The sequence below is a fragment of the Barbus barbus genome (assembly GCF_936440315.1).
Source record: "Barbus barbus genome assembly, chromosome: 13".
In the NCBI taxonomy this organism is placed as follows: Eukaryota; Metazoa; Chordata; class Actinopteri; order Cypriniformes; family Cyprinidae; genus Barbus; species Barbus barbus.
The window spans coordinates 17,787,336-17,810,604 of record NC_136741.1 but is presented as its reverse complement, the minus strand read 5'-3'; the positions used below and the strand labels follow the sequence as shown (position 1 = coordinate 17,810,604).

The window sequence follows — 23,269 nt, the reverse complement described above, 5'->3', positions numbered from 1 at the left end:
GGGTTGTTTCAAACTAGAGTGGCCAAGAGGCAACATTTGAGGGGTTTGTTTATCGTACAAGAAGCTTACATACATTTGCTACATATCTAAACATAATTTTTTGCTTGTAAACGCTAAAAAACTAAAGTGTCAGTGACGTACAGTCACAAATACACATACAGTATGAGAGAGTAACGCTCTGCCCTTGTGGGTAGGACATCATAATGTTTACTTCCAAATTGATTTCACCCATTATTTGGCTGTGATCCCAAAATCATTCAAACTCCAGCTGGTATCCATCTATCGTGAATTTGTTCTAGCATTGCACATCATATGCCCCTGACCCCAGATTCCCTCAGAAATCTCTGTTGGCTGTTCCAGTAATGGTGAGAGCGAAAGAAAAACCAAACCTGACAAAAGTTAAAACTAATTGGGTTATGTTGGCTTCCTAGTCTATGGTAATGGGGTTGGAATGGGTCAGTGAGTTACTGACAACAGCCCTATTGAGGTCTGTCAAAATTCTAGACTTTGGTGGCAGGGTTCAAGCCAGGTGAAAGGACAAAGCCTTCCCTGTGTGTCTATGTTCGCTTTAACCACCCAGGACCTCGTGAATACAAGTTTGGATGTTGTGTGGTCGCTTACCCCACGTCCCCTCACTGAACTGACTATTGACTCATGAAATGCTGATCATCAATTCTGAATTTAATGGAACAAATCTGGAAACTTCCAGATGCCACTGTCAACAGAGTGATCTCATGCGGATTCTATGTGTTTGTACATAAAGTGAACATACAGTTTGCTGCATTTGGATAGACACTGAAATGTGAAGTATTAACATTGACAATATCTAAAAAAGGATTTTAAACCATTTTACACAAACTTTAGAGACATACACGTCTTTAATTGGTGTCAAACCAAACGTTAACATGTTTTATTAATTTTTGCTTAGTTATTATATATACAATAAAATCAACCAATCAGTTTCTGTGAATTCAGTAATCTGTGATAAATTGTGGGCATAAAAGTAATTTCTGAAAAAAAGATCTGTTATCTTTTGTTAATAATGTAGCAATGTATAAAGCACAGCTCACACAAAAGTCAGTTTCAAAACAAGGTGGTTTCTGTCGGTGAATCTGCATGACCAACTAGAACCTGTTGCACAACCTTTGTAATCTTTCTTTCTTGATTGTGTGGATTCTAATTAAAATGACTGGATTTCACAGACAGAAATTTTTTGAACAATGCCAAAAGTGACTGCACCTTTATAATGAAACTTTACATATATCTAGCAATACAGATGTAATAATATTGATTGGAAACATGAAAACCATTGTTATAACGTCAAATATGGACCTACTGTTGACATCTGTTGTTGTTTTCTAGCTCTACCTATGTTTACAACTGATTTCCTAAGTACTGCTAGGCTTTTCATTGCCTTATTTGGCAAATGTGAGTTTTTTAAGCTTGCAGATGTGTGTTACGATGAAGGGGCGATTTTGACTAAAACTGAACAAATGGGTGAAGAATGAGGAGAAGGGTTTGGATCAAGACTGGGTGGGAGTTTTAGATCACTGTTGCTTGGTTCTTTGTGTGCCATGCCGTATCCAATAATTTCACTCTGGGCAGTTTATTTACCCAGTTTTGGTTCTTGATTCTGAAGCGTACCCTTGTAAATGAGTGTGAAATATGTCTGGAATAGTTTTAGAGACGCTGACGGACAGCTCTGTGATGGAGAGAGAAGAACTGAGGGGGCTGTTTTTCAACAGACGGCCTTTTAATTTGGGTGGATTTGGTCTGGTCTCTGTCTCTCTCACACCCACACATGGAAATGGGGCTATAACGTTATAAAAGAAGAGAATGTTTTAACAATTAAACATTGAAATTCTGAAACTGAATTATTTGAAACATATTCTAACCTTTAAATGAAAAATGCTCAGCCCTCAATAATTTATTGCACATTGGCTGTCCTTTGCCATTTTCTCTTTTAAAACTGTGGCTTCAAAGTCTCATGTTTTGTGTGGTCTAACATGCCCAATTCAACAAGCATCCGTTTCAACTTCTGCGGAGGACATCCATTCATGTGGTCGGGTCGTCTCACTGTGGTCTTTTCCAGCACTCTTCGTTTATTCAATGTGTCTGTTGTTGATGTCCGCAGAGCCAAAACAGTGGCTTCTGCCTCCTAATGGAAAACATTTTATTTGAACCAGTTTGATGCTTCTCAGAAAATTGCCATTTTGAGGCGAAACCACCATAAACTGAACTCAGGGAATGTCCCACATAGTTCTATGATGCTCTGCTGTTGCATCTAAAAGTGCTTAACATCTGTTGAGAGGGGTTATTGCGTCATAAATGAGCACAGTATCATCTTTGTGTACGGTTTCAATTACAGAATCGTCTTTCACATTCATTTTGAAAACAAAATCAAGGTCCTCCAATTCTTCTTAGCCATGCTTAAGGCTCAGAAAAGAAGCTACTGTATTTGCTGTATATTGAGTTGTCTGTATGATTCTTTGAAGGTTAAAAAACTTATGTCAGAAATTACTGGCACTATCAGCCTTCACAATCCTTAAAATTGCTGCATGGTCTGTTGAGTAATATTTCACTGTGAGGTCCACGCCAGTGTGGGTGCACAGTGGACACATAGGGGGCGCGCTTGAGCATCTCTCTAAAACCTACAGTACAATGGCAAATAAGACTCTTTATGGCAGGGGTCGGCAAGTTTGGCATTGGGCCAAAAAAAAATTCACCACTAGATGGCGGGCCAGAACATAGTCAAAGGATAATTTAAGATATGAATTGATGAAAAATGCAAGCAGAATTGCCTGTGACTGACTGTTACAGTGTATTTTGTTGCTGGTAGTGAGCTGTTACTCTGTGTAAAATCCTGCGACAGTCATTAACAAAAAGCCACATTTGTGTGGCGGTGTCCGATCAGAGTATGTGAGCGGAGTGGAGCGCCATCAATTTCCCCTCCGCGCTCCGAGCATTTAATAATCACTCCGCTCCCGCTCCACTCCGCGCTCACTGATATCAGAAACACTGCTCCGCATCTAAAGTATTTCACTATGTTTGAAATATCACAGTTCTATGGAAGCCCGTTTCCGGCACTGAATAAAAAACAAAAGTTTTTTTTTTTCTTCTCAGAATTGTGAGATATAAACTCGCATTTGCGAGTTAAAGTTCAGATTTGAGGGGGGAAAGGGAAAGGGGGAAAGGGAAGGCACCGAACCCCCAACTGCTCCCCGGGCACCGTAGCATTGGCTGCCCACTGCTCCTGGTGTATGTTCACGGTGTGTGTGTGTGTTCACTGCTGTGTGTGTGCACGTTGGATGGGTTAAATGCAGAGCACGAATTCCGAGTATGGGTCATCATACTTGGCTGAATGTCACTTCACTTCACTTACAAGTCCAGCTCTCTATCCATTAGGCCACGACTGCCCCAGATATGACTTTTTTTTAACTCGCGAGTTTATATCACTCAATTCTGAGAAAACAAAAGTCAGCTGTCAGCTGAAAATATTCAGAAGGAACAACTAAATTCCTTGAGAAATATAACTTCCTGCTCATGTCCACTGCCGTCATCGTAGCCTTTACATTCTTTCTGATTTAAGTGATCCTTTTCTATCTAGCTAGCTAAATATGTTTAACATGTGAATTCTTGCTAAATATGCAGTTATATTACGGGTCTTTGGCATGAATTGTACTCGTGATGGAGCGCTCTTGGAGCGAGTGAAAACCACGACGCTCCGACTTTTAAAAAATCTGCTCCTCGCTCCATTCAAAATCACACCGCTCCGCTCACATAGCCTACTCTGATTGTGAGTAACTGTTGTTGTCATGACAGATCTATTTCAGAACCAGCCGCTATCAAAATAATCTGGCTACGGGTGCGGGCCAGATATTATTGCTGGCGGGCCACTTTTGGCCCGAGGGCTGCCTGTTGCCGACCACTGCTTTATGGTCTCATGGACTTTTTTTAAAGTAAAATATGCACAAACCCAAAGAGAAGTCATTTCGATTGAATTCCTATTTATTTTTATAGCACTTATGACAATAAATATTCTTACAAAATAGCTTTACAGAAACTTTTACCAGTGAGCAAGATGACAGTGAGGAAAATCTCCACAGAAAAATACTAGACAATCTATACCTAAAAAGTATGCAAGATAGGAATGCTTATTTTATTATTTTAATTTATTTAATTTAGAAGTAGGTTTTTTTTCTTTTTACTGTTAAAAATATGGTTGGCAGTAAAATAATCATAATTACTCATTATTACATAATTAGCATAATAACATAATTACTGATCATTTCTGACTAGTCTTTAGAAAGCTAAATGAAATACTAATGAATCTCTCTCTCTCACTCGCTCTCTCTCTCTCTCTTTCTCAGGAATTTCTCTATTTTAAATGACCAGAACATATTTATAAAGGTTTATAATTTATTCGAAAAAAAAACGATTAATGTACTGACTTTTGGTAAAGAGACAGTCTTCTGGTAATGAGTCTCCAATCCCAATTGGCTACATAATTGTTCATATATATGTATGTATGTATGTATGTGTATATATATCTATATGTATATATGCATATATATGAACAATTATGTATGCGTATGTGTATGTGTGTGTATATATATATATATATATATAAATATATATATATTATATTATATATTTTTTATTTTTATTTTTATTTATTTATTTTTTATCTGAATTATATATAATTGATGTAATTTAAATGAGATTGTTTATTTCCCTTAAATTCAACAAGCAATCAGTTTTTCTCTTCTCACAGAGAGAAACCCATCTGTTACGCTGTTTCACAATGTCCTTTGGCTACAAACAAGCTTTTCCAGAATTTCCCCTACTCTTTCTTTCTTTTCTTTCCCCCTCTCTTCTTCAGAACTAGAGGAAGTGTTTTCTTAGTAGGTCCATTGAGATTTGAGCTGACGTCAGTCGTCATGCTTCCTCTTTATTGGAAATGCTATAGTTTATCCTTCCACTGCTTGACTAAGCATTGAGACACTACACATGAATTCAGGAGGGGCATAGATGAAGGAATGAGAGGAAAAATGACACATGTAAGCACATGCTCTCAACTAATTGTCAATGCGCATCAGGAAGTCAGACACACAGCTGTTACCACACACACCACATCCAACAGCTCACACACATACGCACAGCGCGCAGCCATGACATTAACACCCTCAAACGACCAGAAGACATGATTTGATATTTGTGATCTGAAGTAACCTCAAATGACACATATGCAAACACAGTTTGTGGCCGCAAAACCCAAACTCTCGGTATGCTGATACTTTTTCTTATAACACCACACCTACACTTGTACTTAAGTGATGCAAGTCAAGTTCACACATAAATAGTTGTGCCGAGAAATGATAAAAAAAATCATTAATGAAATCATTAAAAGTTGTATAACTGAAGAAAAAAAAACTTACACATAGGAAATTAATTTACAAATATTTTCAAATGATGCTCATTTACATAATATAATATAATATAATATAATATAATATTTGACTGCAGTCAAATCTAGGCCTAGAAATGCAATTTAATTCTACATAAGATGTGTCCCCCATTCATGGTGACTGCCATGTTTAGATCACTTGACTGGCTTAATACATATTCATATTTTTGGTAAATATAACTGCATGGTTAATGCACATTTCTTTCATTTATTCATTATTTTAGTTTGTTTATGCATGCGTAATAGCAGCTTACTAGCTGAAATCTGTCCTCTTTTGTAATTGGATGACCTCATGGTATGTGGGCAACTGCAGCATGGCCATATGTCTGCATCTTTCCTGGACCGTTGCCTCCTTTTTCCGAATCTGCTAGGGCCGTCGGAACTTGTGCGTCTGTCTGTGTTGTGCACGTCTCGAAGGAAGAGAAAGGGAAAACCCCTTCTTACGCACATGTGGTCAGACACCTCACTGGTCCTGTCAAACATGCTTTGACTCATAATGACAGATTTCTGACCCAAGACGTGTATGCATATCACCTTTACAGAGCGGTGTATGGATAGAATTGAAAGGAGGAAGAAATGTGAATAAAATTTAAAGAACACTTAAAAGATACTAAAAGATTATTCTTTGCAATAATAAATGAAGTTATCTAAACCTTAATTGTTACTATCCATCCATCCATCTGTAGCAAATTAGCTCAAAAGGGAATTGTAAATAAATAATTACAATTAATTATGATTAATTACAGTTATTTATATCGACTGACAGTAATAACTGTAGCAGAATTAAATTGCCATCAACTGATCTGTTCATCCAGCAAACATTCAGTGTAAGTTCATATCAACTCTAAGAAAGGATATTTCCGTGGCCACAGACAATACTTTCCTAGTAATGCATTAGAGCATGTAGCGAGGGTCAAAATCGTAAAGAGACATTAATTTGCAAGGCAGAACCAGAAACTCATGTAATTTGTGCACAACTTTTTTTAAATAAATGCCAACATGCATAGCTAATCTAAACAAACAAACTAATAAACATACATTCACGCATACATACAAAGGGGAGCTAAAGTGGATGAATGAAGCCATGAGAGAAAACAGAGAATGCAGTTATGGAAAGAGTCAGTTAACCACCTGAGTAAAACCATCAGTGCCGCTTATAACAGGGTCTTTAACTTATACTAAACCTCTGTTTCGTTTAGTTAAATGTACGATACTTGCATTGCTTTGGTTGTTGACGAGTGTCCGGAATGCAGTCTCGGATGAAAGTCTTGATGGCTTCAAGGTTTTTGGATCGTGTTCTTCCATGTTTTGAAGAGTGATGAATTCCAAAGATGTCCTGACTCGATGGTGATTGGGAGTTTCTTCCCAGGTAGAAAGTGAAAAAGAGCTAAGAAAGAGATCTGCTGAGATCCGAGGATATTTGGTTGAATAGAAAGACAAGGCCGCAAGGCCTGGCGCAAAACTTAAGGGTCCAGAAGAGGTTCTAGCTCATCCTCTTAGGATCTAACAGAACTGCAGACTGGAGGAGCGTCACTGATGTGAGAGCTTTATCTGCTACAGAGGTCACACCTCTGGGGTGTCAAAGAGCCTATGGTTTCTTGAACTTTTGGAGGGAAAGTTTTACGACTCTATGTCTCTGAACATGGTAATCTGCATATGTAATTCGCCTGGGGTTAATGCACAAACTACTAAAGATTCTTAGGACACTAATATGTTGCGTAGGTGTCAACATGTAATATTCACTCTCAATTAGTTCATCCAAAGTCGAATTGATAGAGACTAAACATGGTATAAGTGAGGTGATATTAACTAGTGATCTATCCTAAGCATGCATAAAACAGTATACAATATACAGGAACATATACAAGAACAGTAATAATATACACAATGACCTGAAGATATGCGTCTTCATTCAAAGAAAGGTTTTTCTATTATCAGATAGTGTTATCAGATCGGTTGCCATGGAACCGGGGGCCTGGAGTCATTCACAGACATACCGGGACCCAGTATGTGTATTGGGTGAGGGGTCTGTGATTATTTGTTAATCTAATAACTAATTGATTTGTTAAATCAAATGAAAAATTCTGTGTCCGATTGGTCCAAATGCTACACATCCATCCATCCACCATGCATCCATCCATCCATCCATCCATCCATCCATCCATCCATCCACCATCTATCCATCCATCGATATATTATAGTATTATTTACATCTGCTTTTGTATTATTTCTTTGCTATTTTATTGAACATAATTCAATAATAGTTTAGATAGATTTAGATTGTTTAAACTAATTCAAGTATTTCATGTAAATATTCTCAAAAGCTAAAACTGGATTTAATGTTGGGACTTGAGGGTGGTCTCTTGGCTTGCGTCAGTAAGCAACCACCTAGCGACCACCCAGAACACCCTAGCAACCGCATACCATTGCTCTGGCACTCACACGTGCACCCTAGCATTATAGCAGTTTTTCATGGGCAGGCGCTATTCACATTTTCTTCAGAAATATAAAAATGTGGTTATGCTTAGCTGCTCTCGTTTAGGTTTAAAACTGGTTTGGTCCAGTTTTGTGAGAATGTAAATCTTGTTCAGAAAATCAACTTTCCATTGCCTTGGTGTTGTAGTCTACAGGTACGTCTCCATACGCTTACAAAAGAGAAAAAAAGAATTACCCACACCAAAGAGCTTTTTTCTCCCGGTGTTCGGAGAGCAAATATGCTTGTGTGGCTTTGAACGTGTGGAGATTAGAGAGAAGTGCCGTCATTCGACAGGGCCCTGCTAAAGTTCTGCTGCTGTGTTGTTCTGCAACTAGGAGACCCACCACAGCAAAGTCAGACGCGCACAAGGGCTCGTCTGTGTCCCAAAGCCACAGGGCACTGATTCACCAAACTCCCCTCTACTGTAAACACATCTATGCTTCAACAAGACCCACACACACAGCTCACGCCTATGCTTCATACATTTCTGTTGTGTGCAAAGAATGATGCAGACCCGTTTACGTACATCTTGACATTAATTCAAGCGCATGATAAAACGTGATGTTGTGTCATTTGTGTGTGTATGTAAATGCGCTTTTTGTTGCCTTTTGTTTCTTTTGTTGTTTGTTTGGTTGAACAGTATAGCCTTTTCAGCTTTTTTAATATATCTCATTATATTTAAAAGGTATTTTTTCCAAGTAGATTTAAAATGATTAATATAAAAAGATGAATATTGCAAAAAAAATTAAAAATTAAATCAGATGAATACAAAGATACAAAAATACTTAATTTTTTTTATATGCACCAGTATAACAACAAATAAAACAGCTATAGAAAAATAAAAGCAGCTATGCAGATTTTTTTTATTTATACATACTTTTTTAGGATTCTTTGATGAATAGCTATAGTTTAGTAATAGTTTTGTAAAAGTCTTTGTTAGTTTTGATCAGTAGAATGCTTGCTCAATAAAAATATTAACTGCTTCAAAATTAAATTCTACTCACCCCAAACGTATAAACAGTACCGTAAGTTTTATGAAAACTTTTAAATACAGGCAAAATACAAAAATGCCATGCAGGACAAAAGTACAATGAGCATTTTTGAGTTATGCAAATGAATCTGATTCACAGAAATCAAATTTACTAAAGCTTGAAATAAATATGCTAGTAAAATGTCTTCCAGAAAATCGCATTTAAGAAACCTAATGATCTCCTAAATAAAATATACAAATAAATTAAATCATCAAGCTGTAGCTTAATTTTATATTGCCAGTGGAATCACTGTGAATATACAGTGAATATTTGTCTTAAAATGTGCATGCAGTTTTAATCTAATGCATTTTTGCAAGATAAAGTGTTTTTCACAAGAAGAAAGTGTGTGTGTGTGTGTGTGTGTGTTTATGTACAAGTTTATACAGCAAGCTTTGCAAAGTACCCCCCTTTGTCTCCTCTCTATTGACATCAGAGCCTACAAGTGCCAGAAATTATTTAAAAAAAAAAAGGGGAAGGGACAAGAGAGAGAGATAGAGATAGATGCCAAACGGGGCAATGAAATTAGGAAGCACACAGCCAACAGGCTGTATCACCCCACCGCAGCCAACCCTCAGACATGAGTGAGAGTGGCACGCAAAGAGAGGGCGACACCAAGAGAGGCAGGGGGAGGTGAGAGGAAGGGGCACGAAGCCAAAGAGGCAGTATCACCTAGCCACAAGGACCAGGCCAATGAGAGGGAGTGAGCGGGGGGGAGATCTCTCACAGCTAGCGCTCAGAAGAACCCACTCTCACTCTCTCATACAGTCTGGGAGTGTGTGTACGTATGCGTGTGTGTGTGTGCGAGCCCAGGATGAAGGAACATCTGGTGGGCTGTGCTCGAGTGGCCGTGCAGCAGGATTTTCACGGTGCCCCCGTTTCTGTGTGTCTCTGTCCAGACGAGTCCTACCAGAAGCTGGCCGTGGAGACCATGGAGGAGCTGGACTGGTGTCTGGACCAGCTGGAAACCATCCAGACGTACCGCTCCGTCAGCGACATGGCCTCCAACAAGGTGAGAAGATGCAGCACTTCACTTTTAAGAGCTCCTCTGGAAGTTGTAAAAACTCTGCACAGTACAGCGTACTCTCAAACGTTTTGTGATAGTTTAGAGTCTGTTTTTGTTCGTAATGCTTCTCTCAACGGCTGTTTTGTGAATAGGGCTATTGAGAGTCGGTCCTTGTGCCAGTTAGCTTGCATTAAAAATTCAGGCTGCTGTTTTCTAGCAGTCAATGTAATTTCAGAAAGAATCTGTTTGAATATGCAAAATAGATTTGAAATTCTAAACTTTATTATGATTTAGTTATGGTGCGTTTTCCAAGGTATTTGAAGTATAAGGCTTCCTTAGAGATGCCACATCACTTTACTATCATAACAGTCTCACAAATTGTCTGCATAAATGTGTTAGCAAGTCTTCCCAGCGTATTGAACAGGTTTTAGCATGTCTCTTTTCCAGCACGTTTTTTCCACACCCCTTTGTTGCTTTGGAAATGCGGTGTACTTGTGGTATGCTCTGAAATTGATTTGATTGACAGTGTGTTGACCAATTTATATTAAAAATTAGGTTTATGAAGTTAAATGTTAACTTTTTATTAGATCTATTTTTTTTTTCTTTTTTTCTAGACTTGAATACACACACAGTACTTTATTGTATAATCAAAGCAAGATGATATACAATATAATTGAATTTGATTGAAACGTCTGCTGACAAGCAATCTCTGTCAGTGTTACGGACTCATATATACTTGTTTCAATCTGTATTGTTTATCATCCTTTTTGTACTTTTTAAATACTATGTGTTGTTTTCACATCCCTGTCAGTGTCATCTCCTGTGATTCACTGCATAGCTCCACAGTGTGTGTGTGTGTATGTCCTGCAGCTGTGGCTCAGGTTTCCGGTCTCCTTCCTAAGCTCTAGCCAGGTCCAGACTACAATGGGAGTGAGTTCTGTATGGCAGGGCAAGGCCGCACGCCCTGTTTGTTTCTTCTTCTGCTGACGTCAAACAGGCATACACTTTAGCTGTGTTTGCATGTAAAATCTATACAGTATCAGCTTCAGGATTTCTCTGCCAACATGTATTATGTTGATTCTGTTTCAGTCAAGTGGATATTCCAGTCAAGATAACAGAACTGCAGACTCGCTCTTTTTGTTACAGTAAATTTACAAAGTTTACAAAGTCCATGGCCATGAATCCTCAAATGTAGTCACTGAATTGAAAAGTTATGAGAGAAAACTTTTTGAAAAAAGTTTATCAAATGGCAAAGATTTTTTTATTGTATAGTATACCATTATGTATGTTTTACAAATTTGCATACATTTTATAGCTTCATTGTTGCTCTTTGGCTGTTTTTTTTTCTCAAATGTTTGTTATGAAATTTATATAGAGACAAAAATAACATGAATGTAATATTAATATTTGAATTATTATTTATTTTTTATTTTTTTGCGATTATTAAATTTTTTAAGATCTCTTAAAAACTCTGGGGACATGTGAAATTAATAAAGTCCTCAGGAGAAAGGTCTAAAAAGCAGGATACTTAAAAGTTTCCATTTCCTTTGGATGCAGCTTATAAACTTTCTAAATTTTAAAACTTTCAAATTTTTGTAAGTGAGGACTTCCTATAGATCTGCATGTGTGTGGCAGTATATGTTTGCTCTGATGACGTTTAAGAGATCACATCAGTATGTTTGATCTGATTCCAGAGCACACTATTTACCCTATAAACTATGTTGCAGTGGGGTTAGAGTTCCAGCGTGTGGGGGTGTGTGTGTGTGTGTGTGTGTGTTTCGGAAGGAGGCGGTCCCACGGTGAGAAGGGGAGTGTGTATACAGTGACACACTCAAACACTGAAGGATAGTCAGCACTCACAGCTCAAAATTGGTCAGTAAGGCTATTGCACCTGTCAAACGTCGAAACTTAGGACTCAAGACATTCAAGCAGGACTTAGAAAACTTAACTGACTTAAAATGGGAGCTTGCTGCTTTGAGAGGAAAGATCAGAAAAAGATTGAAAAAGTTAACTGCTGGGGAAAGGTGAGCTTCTGTTTTAAACTTTTGTAAGTTGTTAGTGGGCTGTTCATTTTTGTTGGATGTCACTTGGTGGACTTTTCAAGGACATAACTGCTGTCTAAAGTATATTTTTGAACTTTTTATTTCTGAATTCTCATGATAAGTGTGCTTTATAGATGAAAAGTTAATTCTTGGAAAGGTTTATTTTTTGTCGCAGTGCTTTCTTTGTGTTGAAAAGTTACAATTAAGACTATGTGGATAAAACAGTGTGGTTATAAGTTATAACTTTAAAAGAATGAGTTGTATAGTCCCACATTTATAATATAAGCCAGTCAGAGCCATGTAATATTGAGCTGATGGTCTCCAGTCAAACTAGTGTTAGTTTCTAAAGTTCCTGCATATTTAGTTGGTTGTAGACTGAGAGCACCAGTATAAGCTTGCATGCAAATTGTTGTTAAAATAGTTGTGTAAACATTCGGTTTGAGTGTTTTCATTTTTGTTTTTTGATAATCACAGAAACAATCTTTGTCCATTTTAAACAGTTGAAGTTCCTTTCCAATCTTAATGGATTTGGATTGCTTCCTCATTGTGGATATAATTGAGACTAAGCTTATAATGTTTTAGTCTGTAATTTAGTGACTACTTATTATTTTACTTTGTTATTTGACTTTACACACACACACACACACACACACACACATTCGTGCACATATTGAGAAGTTCAGAGGAAGTGAAACGTTGGGTTAGTATCCTCAGGCATTGCTGGTTTGGCACACAAAGAGCTGATTTCTTCAGGAGCTGTTGTGTCATTATTGATGTTACTGTTCTAATATACCAGAGAACTCGTTTGTCATCTCAATGTGCGTCACAGTCTTTCAATGTCTTCTTCCAGCGATCATCATATATCAATGACTGTTAAGAATTTGACGATTTTGCAATCATGTGCTTCTTAAGTGACATCATTCTGTGCAACAAAACTCCCACAAATTCTGACCAAGAAACAAATTTGGATTTTCCCCACTAGATGATGTACACAAGACATTTAGTGTAGTTAGATGTAATAAAAAAAAAAACATGAGTGTAGTGTGACATTTACATACAAGTTTAAATACAGAGAGTGAGAGGTGGAAATAAGAACACAGATCTCGATTGACAATGGACAGCTGAAAAGTTAAATGTATTTTGATGAATGATTGATTGACTTGTCTGTCCTACATTGATACATTAGACAAGGTCATGATGACAGTACCAATTGATTGAACATGCCATCGGCGAACAGTGTGAGGTGACTGCACAAATCTATCTCACTTAATATCTGTGGGTTTTTACCGCCTACTAGTGGAGAAAATAAAATAGCATCCAATTGCTGATTATCCTATTTTAATGCAAAAATGAAAACTTGCTACTAGGTATATAAAAATTATGATATGCATATTTGCTGCCAATGCATAGTTAACATGAAATATATTTGGGAAGTTGACACGTTCGTTGGTGTCACAAGCTATGCTCCATATAAAACTACTTTAAAAAGCAATTTGCTTATTTTTTAATTACAAGGTAGCTTTTATGAGGTAATGTTAAATGATATAGATTATATAAGGAAATGTGGGAAGAATATTTGCATTAAATTATGACCTTGTAGGATCATTTAAATAAACTAGTTATGTCAAAAAGGAAAAAAAAAAAGGAAAATGGTTACTGGAGAGATGAATATACATTTATATAAATTTTTACTTTAAATCTTGATGTTCATTGTGTGTCAACTACCCAGATATAATTTCCTAAATAAATATTTTTTTTTGCCTCTACATGCATTACACTCTTAGCTAATAGAATCGGTTATCTTTAATCAAGTATTTGAAGGGTCTTTCTCTATAGAATTAAATTCCCTTCATTCACCCTTTACTCTTCTCAGAGCAGAAGTCGGTGCACATCCACTCCCCTACAGCCATGTTTCTCACAGAGCTTAGAGAGAGACACTCACATGGATTTACTGATATGGACGATAAAAAGAAATGTGAGCCGTGGAAGGCAGCGCATCTTTGATATGTCAGAGTTGTTTACAGCTCTGACTAGATGTCTCACGCATCACTGAGGAACCCCCACTGCAGCATAATGCAGAGATTCTCGCTATTTTCCGTCTTTCTCTTTCTCCCTCCCATTCTCTTTTTCTCATGAAGGCGCACAAACACACACACACACACACACTTCACAGTTCGAAGAATCCAAAATCATTGCATGAAACCTTTTAGCTCCTCAAATCTGAGACCAACTTTTCTGCGTTAAGGAGTGAAAGCAGGCTCTGTTTACAAGAAAATGCTATTTCAGTTTTTCTACTCCCAAGATTTCATGTTTAATTGAAAATTACTCGCTGTTCCTTTGTAATTAATTATGAAATGTACAAGCAGCTACTGAGTTTAAATTGTTTCAATGTAAAGCCTTCGTTTAATTACGCATCTAGTGTTTTTTTGTTTAAGAAATGCACCATTTTCTCCATCATAGGTGAGGATGATGAGGACAGCCTGGTCTGGTCTGCTGGTTTTAGTGGTTTTGGGTACTTTTAAGATTGTCCATTTAGGAAACCAATGGGTTAACTAGCTAAATCATCCAAACACCATCCTAATCCAACAATTGGCTTATTTTTTCCTCATATTCACTAAGGGTTTCCCTGTTATTGGACTCTGTCTGAGGTGGCTTTATCAAGGACAGCTCATCGATTTTGGCCCTTTGCCTCCTCCCCGTTCTGATGAATTGGGGGTTGATTTGGCAGATATTATTGAGACGCAGTGGTGTCCTCGTGATTCCTGGGCAGCCATCTTTGGAGGATAGGGAGGGAGGGAAGGAGGGAGAGAGGGAAGCCTCAGCGGCAGCCCATGTCACATGACGCTGTTGCCATAGCGTTGGGATGTTGGTGTAATTGGTGATTGGATGTAGATGGAGAGGCAGAGAGAGAGAGAGAGAGAGAGAGAGAGAAAGAGTCGTGGGGGGTTTTGATGTCACCGAAAAAAGACAAAGAGATGTAATTATCCAAGCCTTCATATAAAGCCTCATGCATTATGGGAATGCAATAAAGGCTGACCGAGACTGAAAGAACCCAGACTCATCTAAAGCTCCCGTCTTCGCTCTTACAAATTGTACTCGATTAGGAATCCCTTAAAGTCGATGAATTGTTCCCAAAAAGCAGAGGGCGTCCTTAGACTCTGTCCTTCTTTACGTGTCTTTTTCTTCTCGCGCTTTCCCCGCATAACAAAGCAGGGGCTCCCCCCCTCCTCTGCCATCTCTATGTCAAATCATATATACCCGTGGTGCGTGTTGCTGGGGCTGACAGACTTGAGACCGGGGGAGAGTCGCGAGAGGGAGGGGGCGAGGCAGAAGGAGAGAGAGAAAGACCGAGTGAAATGATGAGAGCGCGAGCGTACTGCAGCAGCAGAGCGGCACTAATCCAGCAGAGGAAGACCCCCCTCCAGCCAGATGAGCATCCCAATGTTTTTATTCCTCATCCCTCCCTCCCTCTGCTCCACTGTTCCTTCATCTCCTCCGTAATTCATTGGTACTTTCAGACCCTCCGCTTTGCTTCCAGCTCCGGCCGTCGCTCTCTGGATCATCCTCCAGCCCACGACGGGTGTTCCCATCCGCTGCCGGCCCCCGCTCGTATCTGCAGCCATGGACAGTCAACGGCAGAGCGATTCGGCCGAGAGCTGCCATGAAGACGGCTTGTGTCTGCTTTTCAGCTACTAATCCATACCAAGCAGAGTAGGAGAGGAGAGAAGAGGGGATTTTTCGTTTTTCCCAAACAGAAGAATCCCTTTCGTCTGCCTCTCTCTGGCTCTTTTCCTTTGTGGTATAGGAGTGTGCTGTTGTGGATTTCGGGTGCTTAAATACGATCCAAAATGCCTGAGGCCAATTACCTTCTCTCTGTATCCTGGGGTTACATTAAGGTGTGTATGGCGGCTACTAAGCTGTTTTTGGTCTGCTAATGGAGTTTGGTTTTGGTTCGGTGTTTGTTGGTGGTCTAGAGAGACACTGAGGAGGAAAAACTACAGCAAGTCTCGCGGTGTGGCATCCTGTGCTGGAATGTCTAGCTCTGAGCTCTATTTTGAGCTTTTCTTTTCAAATGAATCTCTTGTATTTTTGCTAAGATGTTGATTTGGATGTCAAAAGCACAGTTAAATGGGTTGTTTTTGTGATTTATCCCTTTGTACTAATGAAGCTTAAAATTCAGAGATGTGGCGCAGTATATGGCTGCCGTTTTTTTACTTATTTAATTATATATGAATTTGTTTATTTATTACTTGCCAACATTGTGTCTTTTTGGAACCACATCATTGCTTTGGGAACATATTCATACATTATATGTGAAAAAAAAATGCTAAAGAAAAAATTACTTTAAACTTGGCAACAGTTTGAAAATTGCAGTTTACAAATGAAATCTCAACCAGTGTCTACCTTGTCTCTTGTACTGCACTTCTCTCTCATTCTTTATGCATTTGCATTTTTTTGTGCTTGGTATGAGGTATTAAAGATTTATTTAAAAACAAGAGAAATTAATGCATTAAAATAAATGCATGAATATTTTTAAAAGGAGATTTAAATATATTAGATATTAAGATATTTAGAGAGAAGTTATTAGATGTTAAGGTATTAACTACGTTTTTTATATTATTTATATTATATCATTTATTTGGTCATATTTAACATTTTGTACCCCATAACACATTGCGGTATTTATGCAAATGCATGCCCATATAAAGGAATTTTAAAAATCTTGAAAAATGGCAGCCCTACTGAAGACTCAATGTTGAACCTTTTTTGGGGATTTTGACTAATGATTCTCCCTCTTTATCTTTTCCAGTTCAAGAGAATGTTGAACAGGGAGCTGACGCACCTCTCTGAGATGAGCAGATCTGGCAATCAGGTGTCGGAGTTCATCTCCAACACCTTCCTAGGTAATCACACACAAATTCACTCTTACGTTAAAACACCCACAGTCATCGCTAAACATTGGCTATACACTGTATGCGGCATTGTGGATTGAATTTGGGCTGCGTCATTTCCAGAGCTGAACTGCGGTTTAGGCTCACTGATGCTATATATCGAAAAGCTATGAAAACAAAAAAAATAAATCCATTAGTTGTGAAAGTATTGAACATTAAAAGATAAGACATGCAGTACAAAGGTTAATTTTGTTTGTGGAATGCCGTGAGATGGCATCAGACTTTCGTTTCTGCATGAGGAGAGAGATCCCCAATGCAGCAGTTGGAAAAGAGGAAGGGGAAGGTGGAAAGGAGAGCAGAGTTAAGGGAGGGAGGGAGAGACGGAGGGGGATGGGATCCTGCTGTAAAGCAATGCTGACAGTGGAACCCCCCAGCACGGAACATCCAGGCAAGAGAACCTGTGACTCATCCAGCTCCTGTGTTCTCATTGAGAAGCCATCGCATGCCCCATCTAAACACACAAGTATCTTGCCGCAGTGTGAGGTCCCGTTTCACTGCAAAAAAAAATAAAAAATTTAAATCAGTATTTACTAATAAAATGTAAACAATTACATTTACTTTCAGCAAATTTGTGTTAAATATGATAAAACATAATACATTAGAAGTTATTATAATTTAATTACATTATTTTTTTGCAGTGTAAATTTGAAAATGATGCCAAAATCTGCTTAAAAATATTGGTGTCCATTCTGATGGTGTACAACTTTGTGTTCGGATTATTTGGGACTAAACGTGGTTCGATTTTCATGGGATTAAATGTTAGCTGTGAAACATCGGTGTGCTGTCACGTGTGACTGCTGTCTTTATGCCTCTGCGATTTCGCTGTCTGCATCAAAATGCTTGTTTAGCAGAGATGAGATTAAATTTGACCCGGACATAATGTCTCTTTCCTTTTTTCTTTCTTTTTCTGAAATCTTGGATCTGTGCACACAGTCTGTACATGTGGCTTGCCTTTGGTTGTTTGCTTTATATGAGAAGGAGACATGGAGTGACATGTGACAGAGAATCCTGCAAGGAACGAGGCGAAAAAAAAAAAAAAGCTCTGATGGATGGTTGTGAGAAAACAAGCAAATTGGCTATAATGAGCACTGCGAATGCTCTGTGGGATCAAATAGGAGGCATTTTCTCTTGATCAGGCATCTTTGCCGCAAGAGAATGAGCGAAAAACAGAGAGGCTTTTGAGATGAAAGAGAAACGGGTATTCCCTCATCCCTGTCCCTTTCCGTTCCGTCATCGTAATAGGGCGCCTTGCATTTCTTCACTCAGGATATAAACCCATCTGAATGACTGTGGTGCTGATTACAGCACGAGTTCATGCGAGACATATGAGTGAAGAGGATAATGACTGTAATGAATTAACTAACCCTCATATTTCACCTCCTCTCACTCCCCATCAAGCCAGCGGCTTTTACCAGGTGTTATCACAGTCTTTCAGCGACATGCCAGAGCTTTATGGCTAGAGAGAACATAGTTATCTGCTGTAATTGAGAAACTGAAAATAAGAATTCAGTCCACTCATGGCCTGTGGCTCCTTGGGAGAATTTGGATTAGCATTTCCACATGAGGAAATCCTTAACATGAAGGTTTATGGCCTTTTTGCCCCAGAGATACGCCCTTGCTGTGCTGCCATTTTTTGTCAGTTGATATCTCCTGAGGCTTGACCTTTGGAGATGCCATATGAAGCAGACACAGGCTCCCCTGCAGTTTGTTGACATGTCTGTCACAGTGAAAATGGAGAGTGGAACTGGAGGAGAAGGAAAGGAGGGGCAAAGCCCCGCTTGAATAGCTCAGTGGCAAAGTTACTGTGAATTGGGTGTCTGTTCTGCCGTTCGAGGGCAATGAATCCTGAGAAGCACACGCACTGAGTGTAGATGTGAGCTATTCAGCTGTGGCGCTGCACCTGGGCCAAAGGCGTCTGCTTACGTCACTAAGCGAAACACGATACATGGCCAACAGTTTCCCAACAATGAGTTTTTGTGCGAGCATGTATGCGTCTCGTCTGTGTGAAAACTACAATGAAGAGATTGAGTAATCTGGAATGTGATCTGCCAACAACTGACACAGTTGTGCATGATCTGTATAGAAAGACTTGAAGACCATCTCGGTTTCATGGTTAGCAAACTTTCGTTGTCCACATCGTCTATGGAAATTTGAGTGTAAGGTTAGTAACCACCAGGAAAGAAAGCAAAATCATTCTAATCATTTGGTTCTTGCTGTTCCTCACAGACAAGCAGAATGACGTGGAGATTCCCTCGCCTACGCCTAAAGCCCACGAGAAGAAAAAGCCGCACGGGCCCAGCCTCAACATCGCTCGCTTCGGCGTCAAAACCGACAAAGAGGATTTACTGTCAAAGGTAGGTAGAAGATTGACTAATACTTTAGTGCTCTTAGATGTGTTCAAATGAAAATTTCTGTTGATCTCATTCCCTTGAGTCTTCTCTTTCTAGGAATTAGAAGACCTGAACAAATGGGGCCTGAACATCTTTACAGTTTCTGAGTATTCTAACAACCGGCCTCTCACTTGCATTATGTACGCCATCTTCCAGGTCAGTTCTTCCTCCAGCATTTCTTTTGATTTTGACCTCCAACATTTTGCAACAATAACGTCATATCGTTCAAGGTTGTAATAATATTGCTTCTCTCTGTAACAGGAACGAGACTTGCTTAAGACATTTAAGATCCCGGCAGATACTTTTGTGACGTATATGTTGACCCTTGAGGATCATTACCATCAAGATGTGGCCTATCATAACAGCCTTCACGCTGCTGATGTGGCCCAGTCAACTCACATTCTACTGTCCACACCTGCTCTAGATGTAAGAACGCTTTTCTTCAGGTGCAACTTTCAGAGTTTTCCCTCAAAGGATTTCATATATCTCACCATTTTTTTCAATTTGTCCGAAACAGGCTGTCTTCACGGATCTTGAGATCTTGGCAGCGATTTTTGCAGCAGCTATTCATGATGTGGACCATCCTGGAGTTTCAAACCAGTTCCTCATCAATACAAGTGAGTGTTCTCAATTCCCACCCTATTATCAGTATAACGTTTATGGAGACACTTAAATTAATTGCGTATTTGCTCATTTCTTACAGACTCTGAGTTAGCGCTCATGTATAACGATGAGTCCGTTTTGGAGAACCACCACTTAGCCGTGGGCTTTAAACTTCTCCAGGAGGACAATTGTGACATCTTCCAGAACCTCACTAAGAAACAGAGGCAGTCACTCCGAAGGATGGTCATCGACATGGTGAGGTTCTTCACTTCACTCCTTCCTTCCACCACTCCTTCCTTACACATTGCAATGATTTATATGCTAACACATAATGTTCAATGTTTCCTGTTAATAGGTACTTGCCACAGACATGTCTAAGCACATGACCTTACTGGCCGATCTGAAGACCATGGTAGAGACGAAGAAAGTGACGAGCTCAGGAGTTTTGCTTCTGGACAACTACACAGACAGGATACAGGTACAAGTCTTTCTGTTCTCCTTCCCATTGGAAAATCCAATGATTTCATGATCTCCAGCTGAGGTGATTCAGATAAATTAGAGGAACATGATGAATTGCAATTGTCTAAAATTGTGATGTTACTTCAGGTCTTGAGGAACATGGTTCACTGCGCTGATCTGAGCAATCCCACTAAGTCTTTAGAGTTGTACCAGCAGTGGACCGACCGCATCATGGACGAGTTTTTTCACCAGGGTGACAGAGAAAGGGAACGTGGCATGGAGATCAGCCCCATGTGTAACAAACACACTGCCTCGGTAGAGAAATCACAGGTTAGTTACTGTACGAGATGTAATGTCTCATGAAGTACCATATTTGAAGTACAACATCTAACACATTTTTCTCTTCAGGTGGGTTTCATTGACTACATCGTCCACCCGTTGTGGGAAACCTGGGCCGACTTGGTACATCCGGATGCCCAGGGTATCCTAGACATGCTGGAGGATAATCGGAACTGGTACCAGAGCACGGTCCCCCAGAGCCCTTCCCCACCCTTCTACCAGCCCGGCGGGGGTTCAGGGCCTGACAAGTTCCAGTTTGAGCTCACGCTAGAGGAAGAGAATTCAGAAGGCACAGAAAAAGTTACCGAAGACGCATCACCTGTCGACACATAGGACTCGGCGTCTCTTAATAGGCGGTAGCTCTTTTTTTCCCTTGCAAGAGGAGCAAACTTGCAGTTGATGCTTTTTAAAAAGCCTACATGGGGTGCTTTTTTAGGCCCTCGTGGGAGGAGGATGTCTTGCCCTCCTTGCACTTACATTTGGAGACAGTTTGGTAGGAGCTCTCAGGAAATAAATGCTGCAGACATTTTGGACCTGAACAATTGACAGGCGACTTTGATAAACATGAAGGATTGGGGCCAACATGGACAGTTTGCTTGTTTGTTTACCTGGTGGTGAGGAGGAGACACTACTGAGAGGATTTCTCTTTTTTTTTTTGTACCAACACAAACTTTTTGTAAAGCCATGGGTGTGTGATGTGATCAAACACAAACTACTGAAGAACAAGTACTTGTAAAGAGAGAAACTGTTTACTTTTCTGTACTATTTGTCTAAAGACTGTGTGCCTTTTTACTATTGTCTTTTTAATAGCCTTTTATTTATTTAACACGTTTTAGTATAACTGTACGTTGAAATGTTTTCGTTTTCTAAAGCAAACCATACCGAACATGCAGAATTGTTTTATATCTACGCTGGAGAGAGAACTTAGTGTCTTCCTTTGTTTGGCAATATAACTTAATCCAAACATCTGACAAATGATCAGAAAACTAAGAAATGATGACAGAGGCACTTTCTGTTAATTCTAGCTACACTTGTGTCGGACTTTTTAAATACGAGCACAAACTTTATTTGGATCCGTACATCATCCCATCCACATTAGTGTATAAAAATCGGTGTTAGGTAAATGCATTGTTGCACAAAAAAAAAAAAAAAAAACTTTAAATGCCCTTAAATAAGACCCCATTTACTTAAATCGTAAAACAAAATACAAGCACCCCCCCCCCCCAAAAAAAACCCCCAAAAACAAATATCCAATCACTAGGGGTTTCGTAATGTACAAAAATCACAGGGGAAGCCAAAGCTATATTTACTTAAACGTTAATTTGCTTTCGACTCATAATTGTCTTCCTTACAGCAGTCGTTTTTTAATCTTCCCATCATACCTCAGACACACAGAGTAAAAGCAGTCAAAACTAGCTTTTGTAGCTTTTTTAAACACTTTCATACAGAACATTTCCTCACTCGTCTTCTAAATAAAATGTTATCTTTTCTCATGACTGGCTCACTTTTAAGACAGATAAAAACATTGACGTAAATTGATTTCCTTCCCCATCCCGTAAAACACCAAGATATGATAATAAAAAAAAAAACTTAAGGTTTGAAACCTCTCACTTACATTTCCTCTAGTACTTCAATAATTTCACTTGTCAGTTTTCAACATGCCAGTTTTATAATGAATCTATTGACATTAGCATTGTCGTCTCACACATTTAGTCACCGTTAACATTTAAGTTTGCGTGTAGTTCATAATTTGAGGTACTTTACCTACCTTACACTCAAAGTCTCAACAGTGGAAACCATTAATGGCCAAAGTAGCATGCAAATGTACGTTTGTGCGCACATATATATATATATATATGTATGTGTTTACACATTATTGTGTTTGGGTGTGCAAGCGTCTGTCAAGTCGCTTGATCACCAGCCCACGCTTTTCACGACTCCTTCCATTCACTTTGTTTATATGCGCTCAGATTGGTCCTCTACTGTTTATAACAGTGTATTTATTGCCGTTAGCTGTACATAAGAAAAAATGTTTCTTTGTAAATGGATTAATTTATATGCACTTGCATTACCTAAAACTGGTGGTGTTTCTTGTGTGGTGGGCTCTTGGACTGAGTCTGTTTTATTTAGTAATATTGTTTATGTTTTAATATAAATAAATATATATTATATATACTATGTATGAATATATTGCACAATTTTCAACTGCCCAGAACAGTAGCCTATGAGACACGCGACCCATTGGTAACGGGGAGAGTCTGTAGATAAGACATAAATGCATACTGTAGACATCGGTCAGATATTAGAAGCTTTGTGTATCACTGTTTGGTGTAACATCGATAAATCAGTATCTCACGAGATTCTCCACAGAATGTGGCCCTCAAATATATACAACATTTTGAATGGGGATTGCTAAAAACGGCTCAGAAGTGGCCTGTAAATGGACATTTACAGGAGAGGAATTGGTCACCAACGTCACAATCTCTGAACAACAATGTGAAATCTAT

General features: G+C 38.9%; 1 protein-coding gene across 3 annotated transcripts in view; it reads left to right on the top strand.

The window, feature by feature from the left end:
* Positions 1 to 22,327, top strand: part of LOC306879017 (3',5'-cyclic-AMP phosphodiesterase 4B-like) — a 170,679-nt gene extending 148,352 nt beyond the window's left edge. For all 3 annotated transcript variants that reach the window (XM_079431679.1, XM_079431681.1, XM_079431680.1), the window contains 10 exons: positions 9,871 to 9,983; positions 16,830 to 16,923; positions 19,198 to 19,325; positions 19,419 to 19,517; positions 19,623 to 19,787; positions 19,879 to 19,978; positions 20,065 to 20,219; positions 20,320 to 20,442; positions 20,571 to 20,753; positions 20,832 to 22,327. In XM_079431679.1, coding sequence (XP_079287805.1) covers positions 9,871 to 9,983; positions 16,830 to 16,923; positions 19,198 to 19,325; positions 19,419 to 19,517; positions 19,623 to 19,787; positions 19,879 to 19,978; positions 20,065 to 20,219; positions 20,320 to 20,442; positions 20,571 to 20,753; positions 20,832 to 21,095 — 1,424 coding nt within the window. In that variant the 3' untranslated portion in view covers positions 21,096 to 22,327. The remainder of the gene's footprint in view (positions 1 to 9,870; positions 9,984 to 16,829; positions 16,924 to 19,197; positions 19,326 to 19,418; positions 19,518 to 19,622; positions 19,788 to 19,878; positions 19,979 to 20,064; positions 20,220 to 20,319; positions 20,443 to 20,570; positions 20,754 to 20,831) is intronic.
* Positions 22,328 to 23,269: the final 942 nt, after the last annotated feature.